General features: G+C 43.3%; 1 protein-coding gene across 2 annotated transcripts in view; it reads right to left on the bottom strand.

The window, feature by feature from the left end:
- Positions 1-2,454: 2,454 nt before the first annotated feature.
- Positions 2,455-18,995, bottom strand: part of NADK2 (NAD kinase 2, mitochondrial) — a 29,431-nt gene continuing 12,890 nt past the window's right edge. The window contains exons 4-12 of one of the 2 annotated variants that reach the window (XM_018568261.1): positions 18,317-18,398; positions 16,639-16,722; positions 15,845-15,981; positions 13,436-13,517; positions 11,497-11,640; positions 9,385-9,440; positions 7,743-7,796; positions 4,718-4,841; positions 2,455-3,102 (exon numbers count right to left, since the gene is read on the bottom strand). In XM_018568261.1, coding sequence (XP_018423763.1) covers positions 2,964-3,102; positions 4,718-4,841; positions 7,743-7,796; positions 9,385-9,440; positions 11,497-11,640; positions 13,436-13,517; positions 15,845-15,981; positions 16,639-16,722; positions 18,317-18,398 — 902 coding nt within the window. In that variant the 3' untranslated portion in view covers positions 2,455-2,963. The remainder of the gene's footprint in view (positions 3,103-4,717; positions 4,842-7,742; positions 7,797-9,384; positions 9,441-11,496; positions 11,641-13,435; positions 13,518-15,844; positions 15,982-16,638; positions 16,723-18,316; positions 18,399-18,995) is intronic. The other variant, XM_018568262.1, reaches the window with a different exon arrangement.

The raw sequence follows: 18,995 nt of genomic DNA, 5'->3' as shown, positions 1-18,995 counted from the left end.
ATCTCTTATTGGGGAGAACAGAGAGATCCTGTGTTTTAAAAAAAACAAAACTATTTTACAGCCATTCTTCTGCTGTCTGCAACAGGTGGTTGCGGTACCTCCTATTTTTTTTTTGTTGCTTATGTTGGTTGGGGCCGTTGAGTCTGAAGCAAAATTCTCATTAGCAGGACACTGCGAAAGTGAATTTTCCTTTCCTACTCTGTGTCTTATTATCACAAGAGAAACATCATTGACATTGGTGTCGGTGTGGTTTCTGGTTCTTCTGGTCACATGTGGCCTGTACATTTCAAGGCCTCTGAGGTTTTTGCTATGGTGACCTGTGCTTGTTATATGTTATGTACTTCACACATTGGCCACATGGGGGAGCTCTCCTCTTTATTGCTGCTTAGGCTTGAGGAAGAAACATTTTTTCCCCCCCTGAATACTGATGATGTAGTTTTCCCTCAGTGAGGAGTGGCGTCCCTTATGAAAGTTATACAGCGGCCAGACATTGGTGACACTTATCTAGGTGCCTGGGGCACACAATCCTTCATTCCTGGATTAAGGAACATAGCACATAGATTCAGCTCATGAATACAATACACCTCATGTATGCTTGCGTTATCAGAAACATTGGCATGTAGCTGGGCTGTGACCGATTCATTCAGCATCAGAAAGTAATGGTTGTGCGTTCCTCTAATAGTACATGCTTGTTCTGATCACATTGCACTGGAACAGAGAGCATTTGTGAGTGCGTGTGCGCAGTGCCATTGACATGAATCCACCATGCCCCCCTCCTGCCCCATTTTATTGTGTGGATCAGATGACTGTTGCTTCTCATTTCATACGTGATGCTTGTCATTTGTTGTCTCGTGTGACTGTCTCTTCCATTCCGATAGACAGAGCTAGCTGCCGTAAGTGCTGGTGAGCAGAACCCCAATTACAAAAAGGGACTTTTGCCCTTACCGGAGGTGAGACGGCGTCATTTTGACACTACCTTAGGTTATTTTTTTTTAAAAAGCGATTGGAGGTAAAAGTGAACCCCTTTGGCACAGGAACAAGGAGCTTTTCCAGTGTGTGGAGGGGGCGCCACTCGCTCGTCCCCCTTCTTGCCCTGTGCTCAGATTAAGGGTCTAGTTAGGAATTTGATGGGGTTTTTTCCCCCCTCAAATTCCTACCAGACGGTGGTGGGGGGGAAGGGGGGGGTCGGTGGGGTTGAACCCTATACATTCTGAACTTGGGGTCCCCCTTAACTTTCCTACCAGACCTAATGGGTCTAGTATGGATCGGGAGGTCACTTTATACCAGAATTTAGCAGGCTGCCAACAAGCTTCCTGTGAATGTTAAGCTGTGCTTAAAGAGACCCTGTCACTACCTTCAACAATATTCCTTCCCTTGAAAAATATCTTAAAGCCCCGAGTCTTCTGCTTGGTGCCGCCATATTGGGCATAAGGTCAGCAGATGGAGTTGTCAATCTATAGCAGGGGCAGCCAAACGTCCCCCTTTAGCTGTTGTGGAACTACAAGTCACATGAGGCAATGTAAGATTCTAACAGCCACAGACATGAGAGGCAGATGCATGATGAGATTTGTGGTTTACGACAGCTGGATGGTTGAAGTTTGGTTACCTCTGCTCTATAAAATTCCCTCACACCTTCCCATGCAGCTACATATAAGTTATGCAGGGAGGTGAGGGGCAAAGACAGAAATTAGACACTCGCTAAATTTGTTAGCGAGATTTAGCCCTCATTCACACGAGAAACGGGCGGCCCGTACAGATCCGTGTGGCGTGCATGGCCGTATCGGGCCGCTCCCAGGAAGGACAGGTGCTGCGTGTGATTACATGCAGCAGCCTGTCCTTCTCTATGGGAGTGCGCCCTGTACGGGTGTGGGTGTCCCTGCTCAGACGCAGACAGTATCCATACTGTCAGACTACGGACGTGCAGGTCGGGTGAGCGTAGGGCGGCGTACTCCTATAGAAAAGGACAGGCTGCTGCATGCCCGATACGGCCGTGCACGCCACACGGATCTGTACGGGCCGGCCGTTTCTCGTGTGAATGAAGGCCAAAGACACATTGCAAATGAACAAAATATAAATTATGGAAAAGGGGAGAAAAAAAAAGCTGCAAATGCTCATTTAAAATGCGCTTTTACCTGCACTTCAAGCTGAGGACAGGGTCTCTTTAACCTTCCAAAACTGGAGCTTGATGATACTAAGAGTCTTTTATGAAAGCGCTGTGGAGCTTGCAGGATACACACTGCTCTTCTACCAGCTGAGGTCCGTGTGAACAAGGCCACAATGGACGTCAATATGGTAAAAGTAGCTCAGTGCTTCTCCAGCCTATCAAGTCCCAGCACCTGCTCTCGTCTTCCAGATCCCACGGGTATCTAAATCTCTTCACCACAAAACACTGAATGACAGAAATGACTCAATACTTCAAATAATGGATAGATTTTTATATGTCGCTAGATTTGCCATCAAAAAGCTGTCATTAGGAGGCAGTAGAAATCAGTTGGTACACTGGCCCCAAAGTCCAATGCTTGTTTCCCCGAGAAAAAAAAAAAAGCAACTTTAAACAGCTAAAAATAGCTTGATGCAAAAAGCAGACAAGCTATCGCAATTGCATCAGAGGTGGCAATAGTACATCCCTTTTTACAAATATACAAGTGTCCAATGACTGGGCGTTACAGCAGTCATGTGAGCTTGGCATCAGTGAGGCTGGACAGTATATGGCGCGGCTGAGGGGACATCTACAGTCACAGCTTGAACAGCATTGTAGGCGCCCACACAAGTGATCAGATCTGCAGAGGAGTTCAGTCTGCAGGGTGCTAGTGTCATCATCTCGCAGGTTTCTGGTCAGTAATGCTGAACGGATAACAGAGTTGTGTTTTAGTGTCCTGAGATGAGTGTTATCGCTGGGGAAAGGGATACGTGGCAGCATTAAGTGCTCTCCTGCAGCTGAAGCTTTGTGTTGTCTTCTATGGCTAGTCGTCCAGAAGTACCGTGCACAGTGCGTCCTCCTTATCCATGGTTATAGAGACAATGGCGCCATCGTTGAACTCAAAAGACGTTCCTCCATCTACCACCATGCAAGCATCCCAGCATCGTGATCGCACGCTCACCCTGTGAGATATACATGCATGTTAGAAAAAAGGATGACAGTGTACATAAGCCCCAACAATTAACTTCTCTTATTTGGCCCCTTTTGCTCTGTTACATAGAGCTGTGCTGTGCACTCTGCAGTTCCAGGAAGGATTACAGAACACCTCCCACATATGGAGAGGAGGAGATGTAGAGTTGTTATGTAGCCCTAAAGCTGGCCATACACAATACAAATTCATCAAAGGGCGGCCGAAATTCACACAGTGGGTGCCGCTGTTGGCACTGTTCAGCCAGCATCCCTCAGTCAGCTGATTGAAGGAGCCAATCGGGAAACCTTCGGCTAAACTGAGCTAGCAGACAAATCAGCTGCTAGCTCTGTTCAGGTATTCTGACAGCGACAGCCATCAGAGTACAATGCAAACAGTGGGAGATTCCTCGATCAGGAGAATCAGAAGGAATCTAATATTATCTTTGTTCAGTCTGCCGATTACAGTGTATGGCCAGCTTAACAATTCCTGTCCTAGGGCGACGTCTCTCCTCAGACATGAGTAAGTGTCGTCACCCTAGGACAGGAGGTGTGTTACTGGCAGGATCACCCTCCAATGACTGGTAAGGTGCAGTATGTTACATTTTGGGTTTAGACACACTTTAACACCATCAGCACCAAGTTAAAAAAAAAAAAAAAAAAAAAACCCAAAAAACAGTGAGAAGGATTTAAAAGAAAGCAGTCATGAAAGAAATGCATTAGATTGGTTAACTCCTGAAAATGCTACTTGGCTGGCTGTCCTGCTGATTCTCTGTGCTTAAAGTGCAACGTTTCTTTTTTTAGTTTTGGATAGATTGGAGAGGGATCACAACCGTCCTCAGAGAGGGTGAATATCCCTAAATGGACACAGACCGCAATAAAACCCAATTGTCATGGTGACCATCATCACAGAAAGTGAAAGAAAGTCCCAAAATGTTAAATCGTCATCAGGACAGGAATAGATGGGAAGTCTTCCAATGGGGATACTGGTTCTGGTGACCAGCAGACACTTCCCTTACTTCCTCTTGTGACTTTCAGACAGGAAGTAAAGATACATCTCCCTAATGGGACACAGATGGGTGACTATAACCTTCCCTTACTCTATCCAAAGCAAAAATAAAAAAGGTTTTGGCTTCAGTTCTACTTTAAGGAAACATAGGCTACAATTGATAACCTCTCCTGAAAATTCTAGTCCCCTGGCCCTGACTGTCAAACTATTCCAATGGCTTCAGTACTAACAAGGAACATGCTGGTAAAGGGATAACAAGAGTGTCCGCTGTAATGGTGGAATTCTCCATCTTGGGCCCTTAGACTCCATCACTTCTGCCTAAAATGATAGATTCCTTTTTAAGTGGACTGGGACAAGAGGGGTTACAGCCATTTAGTGATCTTGTACCAGCCCGGTGTACCCCTCTACTTGGTAAGCAGTTGGAGGCCAATTCATGAAAAGGTTTCCCACAGCCCATTAGCTGCAAACAGAAACCACCTTTTTCTAATACCCCAAAAATATGAAGAATGCAGAGCAGTCCGAATGTTTTTATTCCAGCCCAGCATTCTCTATAACGACTCTGAACTACGCGACATTCGATTGGCTTGAAGAGCAACACTTACTTGGAGGTAAATCCACAAGGGTGGCTACTAGAGAAAACTCTGTTGGCGATTGGCTCCCGAACACTGAAGAACATCTTCTGCTCCTCTGGGTTGAATATCAAAGAGTCGTTGTATTCATTGGTAACTATAAAAACGACAAAACGAATATTAATGAGAACAGCAAAGAATGGAAGACATTTATTTATAGCCCAACTCCAGTCAGTTTATAAAGCCTCCGTATGTAAAGCTGCCGGCCTGACCCTGAACCCAACGTGATCAATTCCTAATATTCACAAATGACATCTCGGATATGATCCACCACAGGCTGCTGGGGAGGCTTTCTTGGCTCTTATGACCAGCCACTGTTCTTCCTAGAGTGCACATGGACTGGTTGTGTAACATCCCCATTGTAGTCCCAAAGGACTGCACGGCTGTCATCACATTTGGCAGTGGGCACATGCTTTGTAAAGATCTCCCGTAATTGAACCATCCCCATCAAATGACTGGCATGGCGGGCGTTCAGTGACTGCACACCAATGTCACAGGAGGCCCAGGTACCCTGTTTCCCCAAAAATAAGACCTACCCCGAAAAGAAGACCTAGTACAATTTTTGGGAATTGCTAAAATATAAGACCTACCCCAAAAATAAGACCTAGTTGTGACCATTCCCAGGGCCGGTGGTGGCATAAGGGGGAACTTGAAGAGCCGCAGGAGAGAAAGAGCGGTGCCAATGAAGCCAGTGCTAGAGGAAGTGAGGCGGCACCGGAGGCAGCAGAGCCGCATAAGCTGATGCTTCCTCTATGGCGTCGGCTCCTGTCATGAGTGATACCAAATGCACTCCGCCTGTGAGGAATCCATAGTGAAAGTGCGCTTCGCTCATTCTGGCCAGCAATTGGTTACCAAATTGCTCTTGGAAAGGTACGGCACCCCTGATTGCCCTGATCACCATATTTTTCTACATGAATAAGTGCGGATTGTTGTATATTAAAAAAAAAATAAGACCTACCCCGAAAATAAGACCTAGTGTGTTTTTTTGAGCTCAAAAAAATATAAGAGTGTCTTATTTTCGGGGAAACACGGTAATAATGGGACATGAAGTTCAGCGAGCCGCTCAGATGTGACGTGCAGCAGCTCAGTGGACCCTCCTCCTGCTAGCCCCTCATAGAATGAATGTTGGGTATTTTACTACAAAATCAGGGGGAAAAAAAAGACTCTTTCTGCACACTGCAGCTTCACATCAGAAAATGAAAAAAATAAAAGTAGAACTGAAGCCAAAAGTTTTTCCACTTTACTTGGATAGAATAAGGGAGAGTTATACCGCATTAGGTTTGTTCGCCATCTGTGTCCTACCGGGGAGATTTCCCTTCATTTCCTGTACGATAGCCAAAATGAGGGAAATCCCTGGTGGTCAGCAGGGTTATAAGAACTAGTGTCCCCATAGGAACATTTCCCAGAGGGTGAATCTCCAGAATAGGGACACACAGAGGGTGAATCTCCAGAATAGGGACACAGACAGAGGGTGAATCTGCAGAATAGGGACACAGACAGAGGGTGAATCTCCAGAATATGGACACAGACAGAGGGTGAATCTCCAGAATAGGGACACAGACAGGGATTTATTTAAATAAAAAAAAAACACAGTTGCACTTTGGTTTAGTGGCTTCAGTTGCACAAAGGAGAACTCTTCCCAATAGTCTGAGCTGGTGTGTGGCACTGCAGCTGTCACATGTTGGCTCTATAGCTTGAGAACTGAGCAATCACAAATGGCTGATCACTCAGGATGGATTCTCTCTGCAGAGATCGGTGACTGTTAGTGACAGACGGGGGGAGGGGGGACCGGTCTAGGTCTAGGGAGGCAGAGTCTGTTGTCAGTCAGGCAGAGGGGTGGATCCCGACAACATTGTTCGGATCTGTCCCGACTTAAGCAAAACTTTGCTGTCAGCGTATAACAAGCAGTAGCCCGATATATGCTGACTTTGGGTCACAGGAGGACATTAAATATACTCCTGTGACCCTAAACAAAACTATAGCCTAAGAAAAGGTTTGTCTATAGCTGTCTTTTAAATGTGTTTTCTGTGAGTGGGGCTGGGATGGACAATTTTATGAAATAGTGCCTGGATGTATTTATTTTTAATTCATGTGTTACTATTTGCAAATGGGCCAGTGCCATTCAACTCATGATGTGAAATGTGAAGACGGCTTATAGGGGTTCAAGGAAAAGGGAGAATGAAATCTGTAAATAATTGAGATACAAGAAGATTTTTTTCTCGGCTTTAAAAGGAGAACTATGAGATGAGTGATTTCCCCTCACTTCATAGTTCTAGCCGACCTGTGACAATGAGACTGTCACAGGTCGGCTCAGTAGATTGGGAGGTGAGCGAACACATACCGGCATTCGCTCCCCTCTCGAACCTGTCACAGCTGGATTTCCCCCTCCCCGATCCTCCAGCGCTGACTGGCGGAACGGACGGGGGAGGGTACAGCTGGCTCTGCCTCTAGATAGGCAGAGCCCGCTGTCACTCACGCAGCTGGGCGGATCCAGACATAATTGTCGGGATCTGCTTCAGCTGCGGCGTCTCAGTATACCGCGAGCTGTAGCTCGAGGTATACTGAGCTTAGGGTGACGGGAGGACGCTAGTTTGTGTCCTCCCGTTACCCTAAGGAGAACTATGGGGAAAAACCCTAACTCCATAGTTCTCCTTTAACATTATGGATTATTTTGTGTAGGTCAGCAAACATAAAATGACAACAAATCCCATTTAGTTCAAAGTAGAAACATTACAATTATCTGGAAAGGTGAATAATAAAAAGAATTATATGCAGTGCAAGGGCCTACCGAAACCGTTCATTCACATTTGATCCAATCAGGAAGAAGCATACACTACAACGCTGAGATCACAGAGATTTACCAATCGGATTATATATTTGGCCGGCTTTATTTAAACTGGGAGGTAAAAATCTGGAACCCCTGAACTTGGGATAACTTTTTCCCTGTTTACATTGATTGCTTTGAATGCCAATCCGTGTGAAATCTGCGCACACTCACCTCTCTCTAGGAAGTCGTCATCCAATGTCACATTCAGGCTCTTGTGCCTTTTAACTGATAAAAAACAAAATGACTGATGAGCTGCGCAAAAGTGGAAGGAGTGATACATATGTGACAGGAGATAGGAAATTGTACCAGGGATTACAGGAACCTGACCTTCAAATCAAAGACACTTCGGCTGAAGTGGTGTATCTGTGATTCCTCCATGGAGAGGATAGGACACCTCATGTTTGGGGTCCCTCTACTTTCACTATAGAGAATCACAGAATACATTGGAATACTGAGCTGTGTGTGACCTGCTTGTATGGGCTTATATTGGAGAATGAAACCATGTTATAACTTCCATAAGCAACATCATCTGTTTTGTATTTGAAAAATGTATAAAAACAATTAAAGCACAGATCGAGGACTCTTCATTGGTGGCATCTGTACCGGGTCCTGGGTTCAAAATACCAACAAACCAATCTACAGGCAGCATGTGTGTCTGTGTGCGTGTGTGCGTCCTCTGGGTGCTCCCGCTTCCCCTTTCAATCCAAAATACTACAATAAGGGAAGGTCAGGCTTTAGTACAAAATTGGCCCCATATTTACCTAACTGTGGCTGCTTTGGATACCAAATAACATACATTTTCCATCTTAAAAACTGTAAAATGGGAATTCTTGCCGTGCCACATTGGGGTCTATTTATGACCAATTTACAGAGCCATTTGCCCTACAAACCTTTCTGAATGTTTGTTCTTAGATTTTCAGGTCGATGTATGTAATACTGTATTGTGGCCACAAGATGGAGTATTTGAGAAGTATTTCCTTTGCTCCATCTAGTGGCTATAATACAACATTGCATTACATACATTTGACTGGAAAAACAAATCTACAGAGAACGTTTCTTTTTGCGTCTAGAATAAATGCTCAGACAGATTCATAGGGTGAATGGCTCTGCAAATTGGTTATAAATAGACCACATTATCTATTGTCTGCAATATTATAAAAGGCATACACTGGCTATATTGTAAGCAGCCATTGCTGTGCGGCCTCACGGACACTGACGGCTCAGCGGTGACTGCGGACTGCGCTCCTTGTAGTTCATTCTTGGGGGCTTATTTGGAGACCTTACAGTTTTGGATGGTTGTCCACTTGTCACATTTTCCCCCACCACCACCTTTATTTTGGGGGCGGGGGGTCCTTTATGTCCTTGGGCACGCCTCGATCTTGGGCTCTTGCTCTGCTGGCTTGGCCGGGCACGCGCCGCTTGCTACTCTCTGGGAACGATCAACTTTATCTCGTTGAGAAAAAAATACTATTCCTGATATAAGAGGCATGTATGTGCTATATGAGTACAAGAGTATATTACATCAAATGTGTGTGTTATGGTCATTTATCCTCAGATTAGAAGTCTGGAATAGTCCATTTGGAGATCAGTTTGCTCTTTCCTTCTTTGAAATGCGTACATATTAATTATGTCTTTTTAAACTTTATATAATAAAGAAACCTTGTTTTATCATGTTGTAATTGCTTGGTTTTTGTCACGTGGTACCCTAAAAGCCCCGTTCTTTTCCTTTCTGTGTCTATAGTACCAGTACTATAGAAGACACAAACTGTCTATACTATAACACACTTGTCCTGTATACGTTAAATCCACTTACCAATTTGAAGTATTTCTTCTACCGCCTGTGGCGCCATCTTGTTGATATTGTAAGACCTGAAACATGAACAAGTTGTAATGAGAATACAAACGGCAGTCAATCATTTCCTTCTGCGAGCCCTACGGTGTACATTGAGTGATTCAGCTTTAAAATGTTGCGCGATTACAAAGAGTGCAGAATCATTTAATTGTCCAGATATAAATCAGCATTAATTTCCAGACTTAGCCACACAGGAAGGACACATACCAAGGAGCACAATAAAGTTTGGTGGTTAAAATAGAGGTCGGGTATCGGGAATCTTCAGGATATTCCTAAAGGTAAACAGACACTGGGTTTCAACAGGTCAAATCAATTCTATTTATAGGTACGATTATGTTAAAGAAGAACTAAACTCTGGAAGCTTTGCTCCGCGGAAGGAGAGGGCAAAGTGCCAGTCAGCAGTATTGTCCGTGATCTTTCCCCCACTACTGACTTATGTCTTGTGCTGCAATGTGTCGCTGAGTGGAGGCGGCCATCTTGGTAGAAGCAGGGCTTTTTTTTTTGCTTAGCGGTCAAAAACGATCCTTGATTTGACCCCATTAACTATTAGAAAGTCACATGAACATATAATAAACATTCCTAACCGTATATACCCAGCTTTAGCATTTTTGTTGCCATTGCTCTCTCACAGCTTCGAAAGCCCCATGCAGTCCAAAGCTGGAGAGAAATTAGCCTGCCGTCATTATAGATCACTCCCACGAGGACCTTGGCATGTCTGACAAATGGGCACAGAAATTAGGACGAGCTGTAAATTGGCAAAATGCAGAGGTGATGGTGATTATGATGGTGGTGGTGGTGGTGGTGGGTCAGGTGGTTCATTCTAAAATATAAAACACTGGTCAAGTTTTTACAAATTGCACTCTTCACAGCAGAGGAAGCAATGCAGATGATACGGACAGAATGTTTTTTTCATGCAAGGGGAAGGCAAATCAATACACTTTTTTTTATCCAAGTGGAAGCCTTGACTTGTTTCCATCTTTATCTACATACAATATATATTTATCTTAACGCTTCTAAGAATACCGGTACCCAGGGTAGTTAATACAAACCCTCCTCTACCTCTTTCACACCCCCCTTAATTAAACCTTCTGCTCCAGACTTCTAAGAAGTTCTACCTGAAAACAGGCTCATGACAGTTGCCTCATCACTCGGGCTCTGCTCTGGACATCCAGATGTGGCGAGTCTGCAGCAGTTGGCAAGTTGAGCAGCTTATATTTCGGTTAACTTTAAAAGGAGAACTATATCTAAAGGAGAACAATGAGGTGAGTGATTTCCACTCATCCTCATAGTTAGAGCCGACCTGTGACAAAGAAGCGGTCACAGGTCGGCTCTATTGATCAGGGAGTGAGTGAACACATACCGTCGCTCGCTCACTTTCCGATCATATCTCTGCAGAGTGCGGTGACTGTAAGTGACCACTCCCCGCGGGGATTCCCCCTTCTGATCCTCCAGCGCTGATTGGAGGAACGGAACTGGCACAGCTGGCTCTACCTCTAGATAGGCAGAGCCAGCTGTCACTCACGCAGCTGGGCGCATAAAGTAAGTATTGGTGGGATCTACTCGGCCCCGGCAATAGCCTGCTATATACGGAGCTTTGGGTCACGGGAGGAGCTTAGTATATGTCTTCCCGTGACCCTAAACCGAACAATGGGGAAAAACACTTACCCCATAGTTCTCTTTTAAACAATGTTCCCTCTGGCAATTTATAACACCCACTACAGACCTGAGATCACTGGGTGACCTCAATTAGGAGCTTCAGTGTGCACCCAACCTCCAAAGAGGTCAGCAGTCCATAGAGTACGGTTCATGTGCAGGCTGATTTCCCTTGGACCTTAGGACAAGACAACATCTACTTGTTCTCCTGGTGGAGGTCATCCACTTATATGAGCTCCGTGCCAGTTAGGTAGAGAGATATTCTAGTATCTTCTCTACAATAACTTTTGCAATGCGCAGGCAGTGTGTCAGTGTCTACTTTCAGACTCTTTCCTACTTCTATCTTATACATTCACTGTACCTGGTCCTACAAACAAACACATTCATGCCTGGGTGAAGCACACCCTACAAACAAATTACCAGGCTTTGGATCCAGTCCCTGTGCACACATTCAGTCCAGAGCTCTTTTGCTTCTCCCAGGGGCCGTCGTCCACAGAGATCTCATAGTAGGAGGCCCTATGAAGCGAGAAGGTAAAACGTGGTTTGCTGAATTTATAGTTCCCCCTGAATGGGACAGAATATAAGTGTGTATCAGGTGTGCAAACCTTACAGCAGTGTATACGGATATCAGAGTACACAGAGCATTGCATCCAAGCAGCAAAAGCCATACAATGATACAATGACTGTGCAGCCTTATGATGAGGGAATGTATAGCAGACTTTCATTATGTTTGGGCTGCACTGAAAGTTGCACAGATGGCATTGGCTTCAGTAAACTTGATATCCTATGGTTTGAACCTGAACTATTTCACTTCAACCATTAGATTCTTGGTATCTTAAAGAGGAACTCTAACAAACTGCTTGAAATGATCCCGCTACGAGGGGAACAAAACCCTGTAACAGAAAGGGAATATTTGCCTATCTAGGAGGTATGTTAAATCTTCCATCTCAAAGAGCTCTGGGTGACCCTGCTATATCAAAAGGTTGGATTATTTGTCTCCCACTGAGCATTCTGGTTCTTCCCAACAACCAATACACAACTGTATCCTGTAGTGACCATCAGGGGTTACTAGGTGAAACCACTATGCACAGCAGGGGGTATACTATACAACACACCTGAAAGTGTTACAAAGGAGCTCTTTGATGGAAGCTTTCAGATAAGGGAAATACATCAGATTGGTCAACCAAATACGATGCACATACAGTTGTGGCCTACCTCTTTCTGTTGTGCGATACACTTGTATAGCATAAGGAACATGACCACATTTTGCAGATTCTGCAACTTTCCTGACCTCAACCACAGCTCCTAGAGCTCACTCCATGAGCCGGCTATACCTCCCATGCAGCCTGGTCTTACAAGACCCATCGTATCTATATATGTACAGATGTGAAATGCAGACTACTACCTCGAGCTACACGGCAGGTAAAGAGTATAATTCAACAATCAAGTGTAGTTTAGTGTCATAATGACCTCTAAGAAGACAATTATAAAAGGGACACGCTTGATAGAAAGAGCTTTTAGAGGGAAGGGAAAGAACTTTGTGCTTTTATAAGCTCTGTTATGATATAGAAAACCAGAAGATGATGATTACGGGCAGAAAATGATTCCTAGCACAAGCTAAGCGTGATGTTAGTAAGCAGACCAAATACACGAGTTAGGATACAAATGCAGAGAAAAAAAACAGACAGCACAATTCTTTTTTGCACAATGTCTGAATTACAATAAAAATATATTGAGATGTCATGGACTGAATAGAGCAAAACAAATCTGGAGCTCCCCTCTCAGGCTGACAAGATGGGCTTGTAAACGAACCAGCCATGGATGCCAAAGGCTCAAACAGCATTCCCCATGTAAGTGTGGGCAGCACAGTGGCTTAGTGGTTAGCACTTCTGCCTTGCTGGTCAGGACACAATCTGCAACTAGTTTTCATGTTCTCTCCCACACTCCAAAGACATGCTGGCAGGTTAATTGGCTCCTGTCTAAATGGACACTGTATGTATGCATGTGAGTTTGGGACCTTAGATTGTGAGCTCCTTGAGGGCAGGGACTGATGTGAATGTGCAGTATGTAGAGCATCTGTCCATCCAGACACAGGTGGCTCCTCTGAAGCATTTTTCCCAAACAATAGGCTATATTGTAGTGGCCTCTATGATTAATACCTGGGTTTGGGCAAAATGTTCAAGGGGAGGAGCCTGTGTCTGGTAAGTTGTTGCTCAGTGGACAATAAGGTTTTAACAAAAAAATAATGGTGGTGCAGCCTGTTTCTTTAAACGGTCCTTGAATTGTGTGGATGGATAGAGAGAGAGATAGATAGATAGGACTGCCCATAAGAAATAACAAACCATTGACATTAAATTACCTGGATGACAGCGACTCTCCAATAAATACCTCGTTCAGTGCTCTTATAGGTAACAAGCAAGGTCCAGAAACTTCCGCTGATGCTGCATGACATGAATGAGACTTTTTACTAGAAGAACAGGATTAAAATGATCTTTTCATGCAAATTGCCAGCTTCACCGTACTCTGCATCATATAACTTCTGGGCACAAATCTCCATGCATGATGCAGTTAAAGAAGACCCTTACATCATATTGATGTTAAACACCACAGTCTGTAAATTAGTATCCTATTTCAGATGTATATACAGTATTTATATACATTGTCACTGTACAGTTTTAATATGGTCCCGACACAGCCTCTGTAATCTGTGTAGAAGTGTATTCTGGACTGGAACTGCCAAACTACATGTGCAAATTTCATTACGGCCAGCTCAGACAGTCTCACTTGGATTTTCTCAAATAATGGGGATCACTCTCCTTATGTTACATCATTGTGGGGGAAGACACAATAATGTGGAATACAAGTGCTCTACTACTGCTGTGCTGTACAGCTTCACTCTTCACACCTGAGCAAACAAAGCCAGCGTGGAGAGATGAAGGTACTAGAGCACTAAATATAATAAAATGCATTAGATGGCAGAGCTGCAAGCTACACAGAATGTCGCCCCTTCAAAATGCTAGTCAGTGACCCAGGACATACATGCAGAAAAAGAAAATCCAAAATAATCCTCTCCATACTTATTGTAACCAAGTATATTAAGACAAAGTAGAAGCATGACAACCAGACAACTAACACTTATAGTGACAGTAAACACAGGAGGTAAATCTTAAAAATCTATTCAAGTCCCTTAACTATTCACAAAAATGTATCTTATTTGTGTATCACTCGGCTGTAGACCCTCCAATCATCTCTGAATTGGTGCTGACACTGTCCTTCCTTCTGGAGGGTGGCTACTTTTCTTCCCCATGGTCCCCGTGTGTGTGTTGTAGTCACCGCTCAAAGCTCACTCCTGTGATGGACTACAATCTCACGTTTAGTTTACTAATTTGTATGGAGATTGTAGTCCATCACAGGAGCGAGCTTGAAGCGGTGACTACGTTACAACACACACAGGGACCATGGGGAACAAAAGTAGCCCCCCTCCAGAAGGAAGGACAGTGTCAGCATGAATTCAGAGATGATTTGAGGATCAACAGGCGACTGATACACAAATACGATACAATGTTGTTAATATCTAGGGGACTTGAATGCATTTTTAAGATTTAACTCCTGAGTATATTGCCACTTTAAAATTAGTTCAGCAATGGCAGCCTATGTAATGGGCAGCACAGTGGCTCAGTGGTTAGCAGTTAGGGTGCCTTGCAGCACTGGGGATCCCCCATTCATATCCCCGTCAGGACAATATCTGCAAGGAGTTGGTATGTTCTCCCTGTACTTGTTTGGGTTTCCTCCGGGTACTCTGGTTTCCTCCCACACTCCAAAGACATACTAGAAGGTTTGGTTCCTGTCCAAAATCGGCTCTGTATCTATGTGTATAGGGACCTTAGATTGTAAGCTCCTTGAGGGCAGGAACTGATGTGAATGTGCACTATGTAAAGCGCTGTGTAAATTGTCAGTGCTATGTAAATAAATGAGGACAGGTTTCCTTTCAATGTGAAGTGTTCAGTTTTGTCTCTCCTTGTTTCAATAGTACTGCATAGCAATCTACCAGGTACATTGAGACTAGAACACACTTAGACATTCCCTGAAATAAGCCTAAACGTTTCACAATAGAAATACTTCAAGATGTACTAGACATAAAAACAAGCATACGAAAATTTAAAAAGTATCTGAGCCAAAGCAAAGATTAGATGTACATTACATACAATATTAAATGCTGCATTAAAGTAAAACTCTATTTATATTCTAAATCAGATGCAGTCAGTCCTGCGATTCACACACCTTTGGCAATGCTGTGTAACCAGACAGGCGACACAACTCACCATTACAGCTTCTTCTTTCACCTGCCTGCAGATAGGACAATGCGGTGCTACTGATAGCCAGCCGGCCATTAAAGAAGGAAAACGGTAACAGCGGCTGTCAGAAATACTAGTGTACCTGGCGGGGCAATACTGTCTGGCACAAGGTGCCGAATCACTTACTGGCCATCCAGAATGTCAATCTTTTAAAAGTTGAAACAGTTCACATGTATGTGATTTAAGTGTGTATTGTCGCTTTTAATAAAAGCATTAAAAAAAAAAAAAATTTGCATGCAAAGTTCATTCGAGCAAATAAAATCTAGTTTACTGCATTGTGAGCGATGACAATTATATCCGATTATTACATTAGATATTTATTGCCTTTTAATTTTTTCAACAATCCATTTAAGTAAATATCACACAACCTAAATACAGGCGCATTACTATAAAGAGTTGGTTCTTCACCTTACTTTGCTCTTGATGACCTCCAGTGTTATGGGCCTTGCTATGCTGTTCCAGGCTTAGCTGCTGGTCATGCAAGTCTACAGGTGTGAGATTGATCCCGGTGCCTTCAAGGTGAAGTCTGATTCGCTGTCGCCACTGCCACCTAGTGAAGACACACAGTACTCTGTTTGTGGTGACCTTGACCAGAGTACATTAAATTCAACAGGCAAGCCTCTCAATACCTACTACTCTATGGAACGTTGCAAAGGTAAAGTACTTTTATATAAACTAGGGTTACACTGTAGCTCAGATTGGAGCAGATGGCCCTTCTGCTAGTAAGGAAATAATCATGTGCTACAAGTCATCACTTCACCAGGAAGCACTGACAGTGAAAATAGAATGCATAGGAGATGTTTGTTCCCTGGCCAGCCCCTGCGGCCCGCCTACAGTCCCCGGCCAGCCCCTGCGGCCCGCCTACAGTCCCCGGCCAGCCCCTGTTCACTAAAGAGGAATGTATCTTTATTGTCATAGAAACTATAGTCTCCATGACGCAATGTTATTCAAAGCAAACCACACAAGAGAGGAGCTGTGCAAAGTTCAGTGCACATACAGGACTTATAAATTGGTAAAAACAATGTCAGAAGAGTTTGTTTTATATATACACAATTGTCTACCAATAAAAGGCAAGCCCTTAAAAATTGGGTTTTAGATTCAGTCTAGACCACAGTGATTTGATTGTGACAACTGTTCCAGAAATGTTTTCCTTTCAACAACCTGAAGGTCATGGAAACTTCAGCTACAGGCACAACAAGACTCCTACCTGAACTCACCGCGATAAAGCTTGTGCAGGGCTTCTGGGAACGAATGGGTGTAATGCATCGGCAGACAGAGGTGTCCTTCAGACCTTGGAGAAAAAAAAAAAAATCACAACACACACAATAAAGTGAAAAACACAGCATGAAATAAAATTAAATTATATATACAGTGTATAATATATATATATGTATTTTTACTTTTTTAAATATATTTTACTTCTATTACATTTTAAGAAGCACCGTAGAAGATTAAAAAACCCCAATTGAGGGCCCATTTAAACCACTGTGGTCTGGTGCAATAATACGCCTTATGCAGCTTATTTGTTTGAACAGACTAGAAAACACACCACAATGCATTAAAAAAAAAAAGTGTCTGCACCATTGTTGCATTGAAGCACGTTGCAACACATGGTAGTGCATTGTCTTGCGTTATGGTGCATCGCAAAGAACGTCACTGCAGAACACAAATACACATAGCATGCATTACCGCAAAATATTGTATTTTTACCTTTGAACAAAAAAAACAAAAAAAAAACACCACCATGGACCAAATCACAAAAGAAAAACCTATGTCCAATTAAATCTTAAAGCACTTAAAAAAATGGATGTTGATAATATTACATCACTGAAGTTACAGATGCTCCAATGGCTTAGAATGTAGAACAGCCATGACCTGATGAAGGACCAAATATGGAGACTTCTGGACACTATGCCATAAACGGAACATGTTTCACAGTATAGAGGGTTTTGGTCATCAGCAGGGGCAGGCCTGCTACTCCTGTAGGTGACACTATACCCTGTAGTAATGATCTAAAAAACAGGGGTAGGCCAGCACGTCACTTCAACTGTCGTGAAACTACAAATTCTCTCATGTCTCTACCACTGTGGTTCATGCCTGTTATAGTCTTGCAATGCCTCCCGGGACTTGTAGGTCCAGCAGGAGTGCAGAGGTTGCATACCCCTGGCTTAGGAGGTATTCAAAGTGACTGTCACTATTTTAAAAATAATTTAAAAAGTCCTTCTTTCAAAGATAAGCATAAAATAGTCACCACTCCCAACATCCACACCGCAAAACGTCAGTCTTGAAAGAGATAAGCATGTTGCAACGTCTAACATCTGGTACACTGGATGCCTGTATCCTCCCCCCCCGTGCTCAGTGGTTCTTCCTGCTCCACCATACATCACCACAGGACACAATAGTGATGTAGGGACCAGAGGGAGGAACCACAGAATGCAGCGGTATCCAACACTCTGGGAAGCATTCTGGATGACAAAGCTTCTTCCCCAAATCACATCTCTCGAAGACAGAGGAGCTTCGCAGCAGAGGGACGGATAGATATGAATATTTTTCTTTACAGGGAAGACTGCCCATTTCTTTTTATCAGAGTTAATTTAAAGTAATCGACTATAAAAGTAAAATTATATGGGCAAGATCTGTTAATAAGTCCTGGAATGTCATTTTTTTTGTTTTTGCCAAAAACGAGCTCTAGGACAGAACCTGTTCACAGAGTCATTACACCTAGAAGTAGGATGATAAATGCATTGGGCAATGGCCAATTCCATCCCAACTTACTCACACAGCATTTTCTTTTTACATATCTTTAAAAGGGAATTCCTGACCAACCGCTACAAAGATAAAATGTGTGTAAATAAATTTTTTAGGAATCACAATATAGGCGTTACCTCTCTGGATCAGTATTTACTCCGATGACTGGTTTGAACCTGTCCAGCACCTTACTGGCAGCGAGAAGCATTGTCCCATCACCTAGGAGAAGAAATAAATACTCAATACAAGCAATAAACAAACAGGACACATCTCTAGATTAAGGTCAACATGTCACCAAAACTGTACTAGTTATATTAACCCCTTCATGACTGAGGCCTTTTTTTTCATTTTTTGCACCCATGTTATATTCCACATTTTAGGCATGAAAATGACTTAAAACCCCCCAAACATGTACATTTAGTGAAAAATGTAATTAAATGCCCCAAAACACAACAAAAAAATACCAATTTTTTTAATGACATAAAATATGAGGTTACAACGAGTAAAACTATACCCAACATGCCGAGGTTACAAATTGCGTGCGTCCGTGAAATGGCGAAAAACTGAGGTACCCCAAAAAGTCCATAGAAGACGCATCATTTTAGAGATACCCCAAAATACTGGCCCTAGAATTATTGCTCTCACTCCGGCGTGCGTGGCGATACCCAACATGTGTAGCGCGTTCGTCGTTTTCATGCGTAGGTGCACCCGACGCGTGTTTACGTGGCGACGCACAGGGGCGGGGGACTTTTAAAAAAATTGTTGTTTATTATTATTATTAGATTTATTTTAATTTAAAAAACATTTTTTTTTTTT

This window comes from Nanorana parkeri, unplaced genomic scaffold, assembly GCF_000935625.1.
Source record: "Nanorana parkeri isolate BGI_ZX_2015 unplaced genomic scaffold, ASM93562v1 scaffold1163, whole genome shotgun sequence".
In the NCBI taxonomy this organism is placed as follows: domain Eukaryota; kingdom Metazoa; phylum Chordata; class Amphibia; order Anura; family Dicroglossidae; genus Nanorana; species Nanorana parkeri.
Note: the sequence above shows the minus strand (reverse complement) of the source record. Positions and strands in the feature narration are given on the sequence as shown.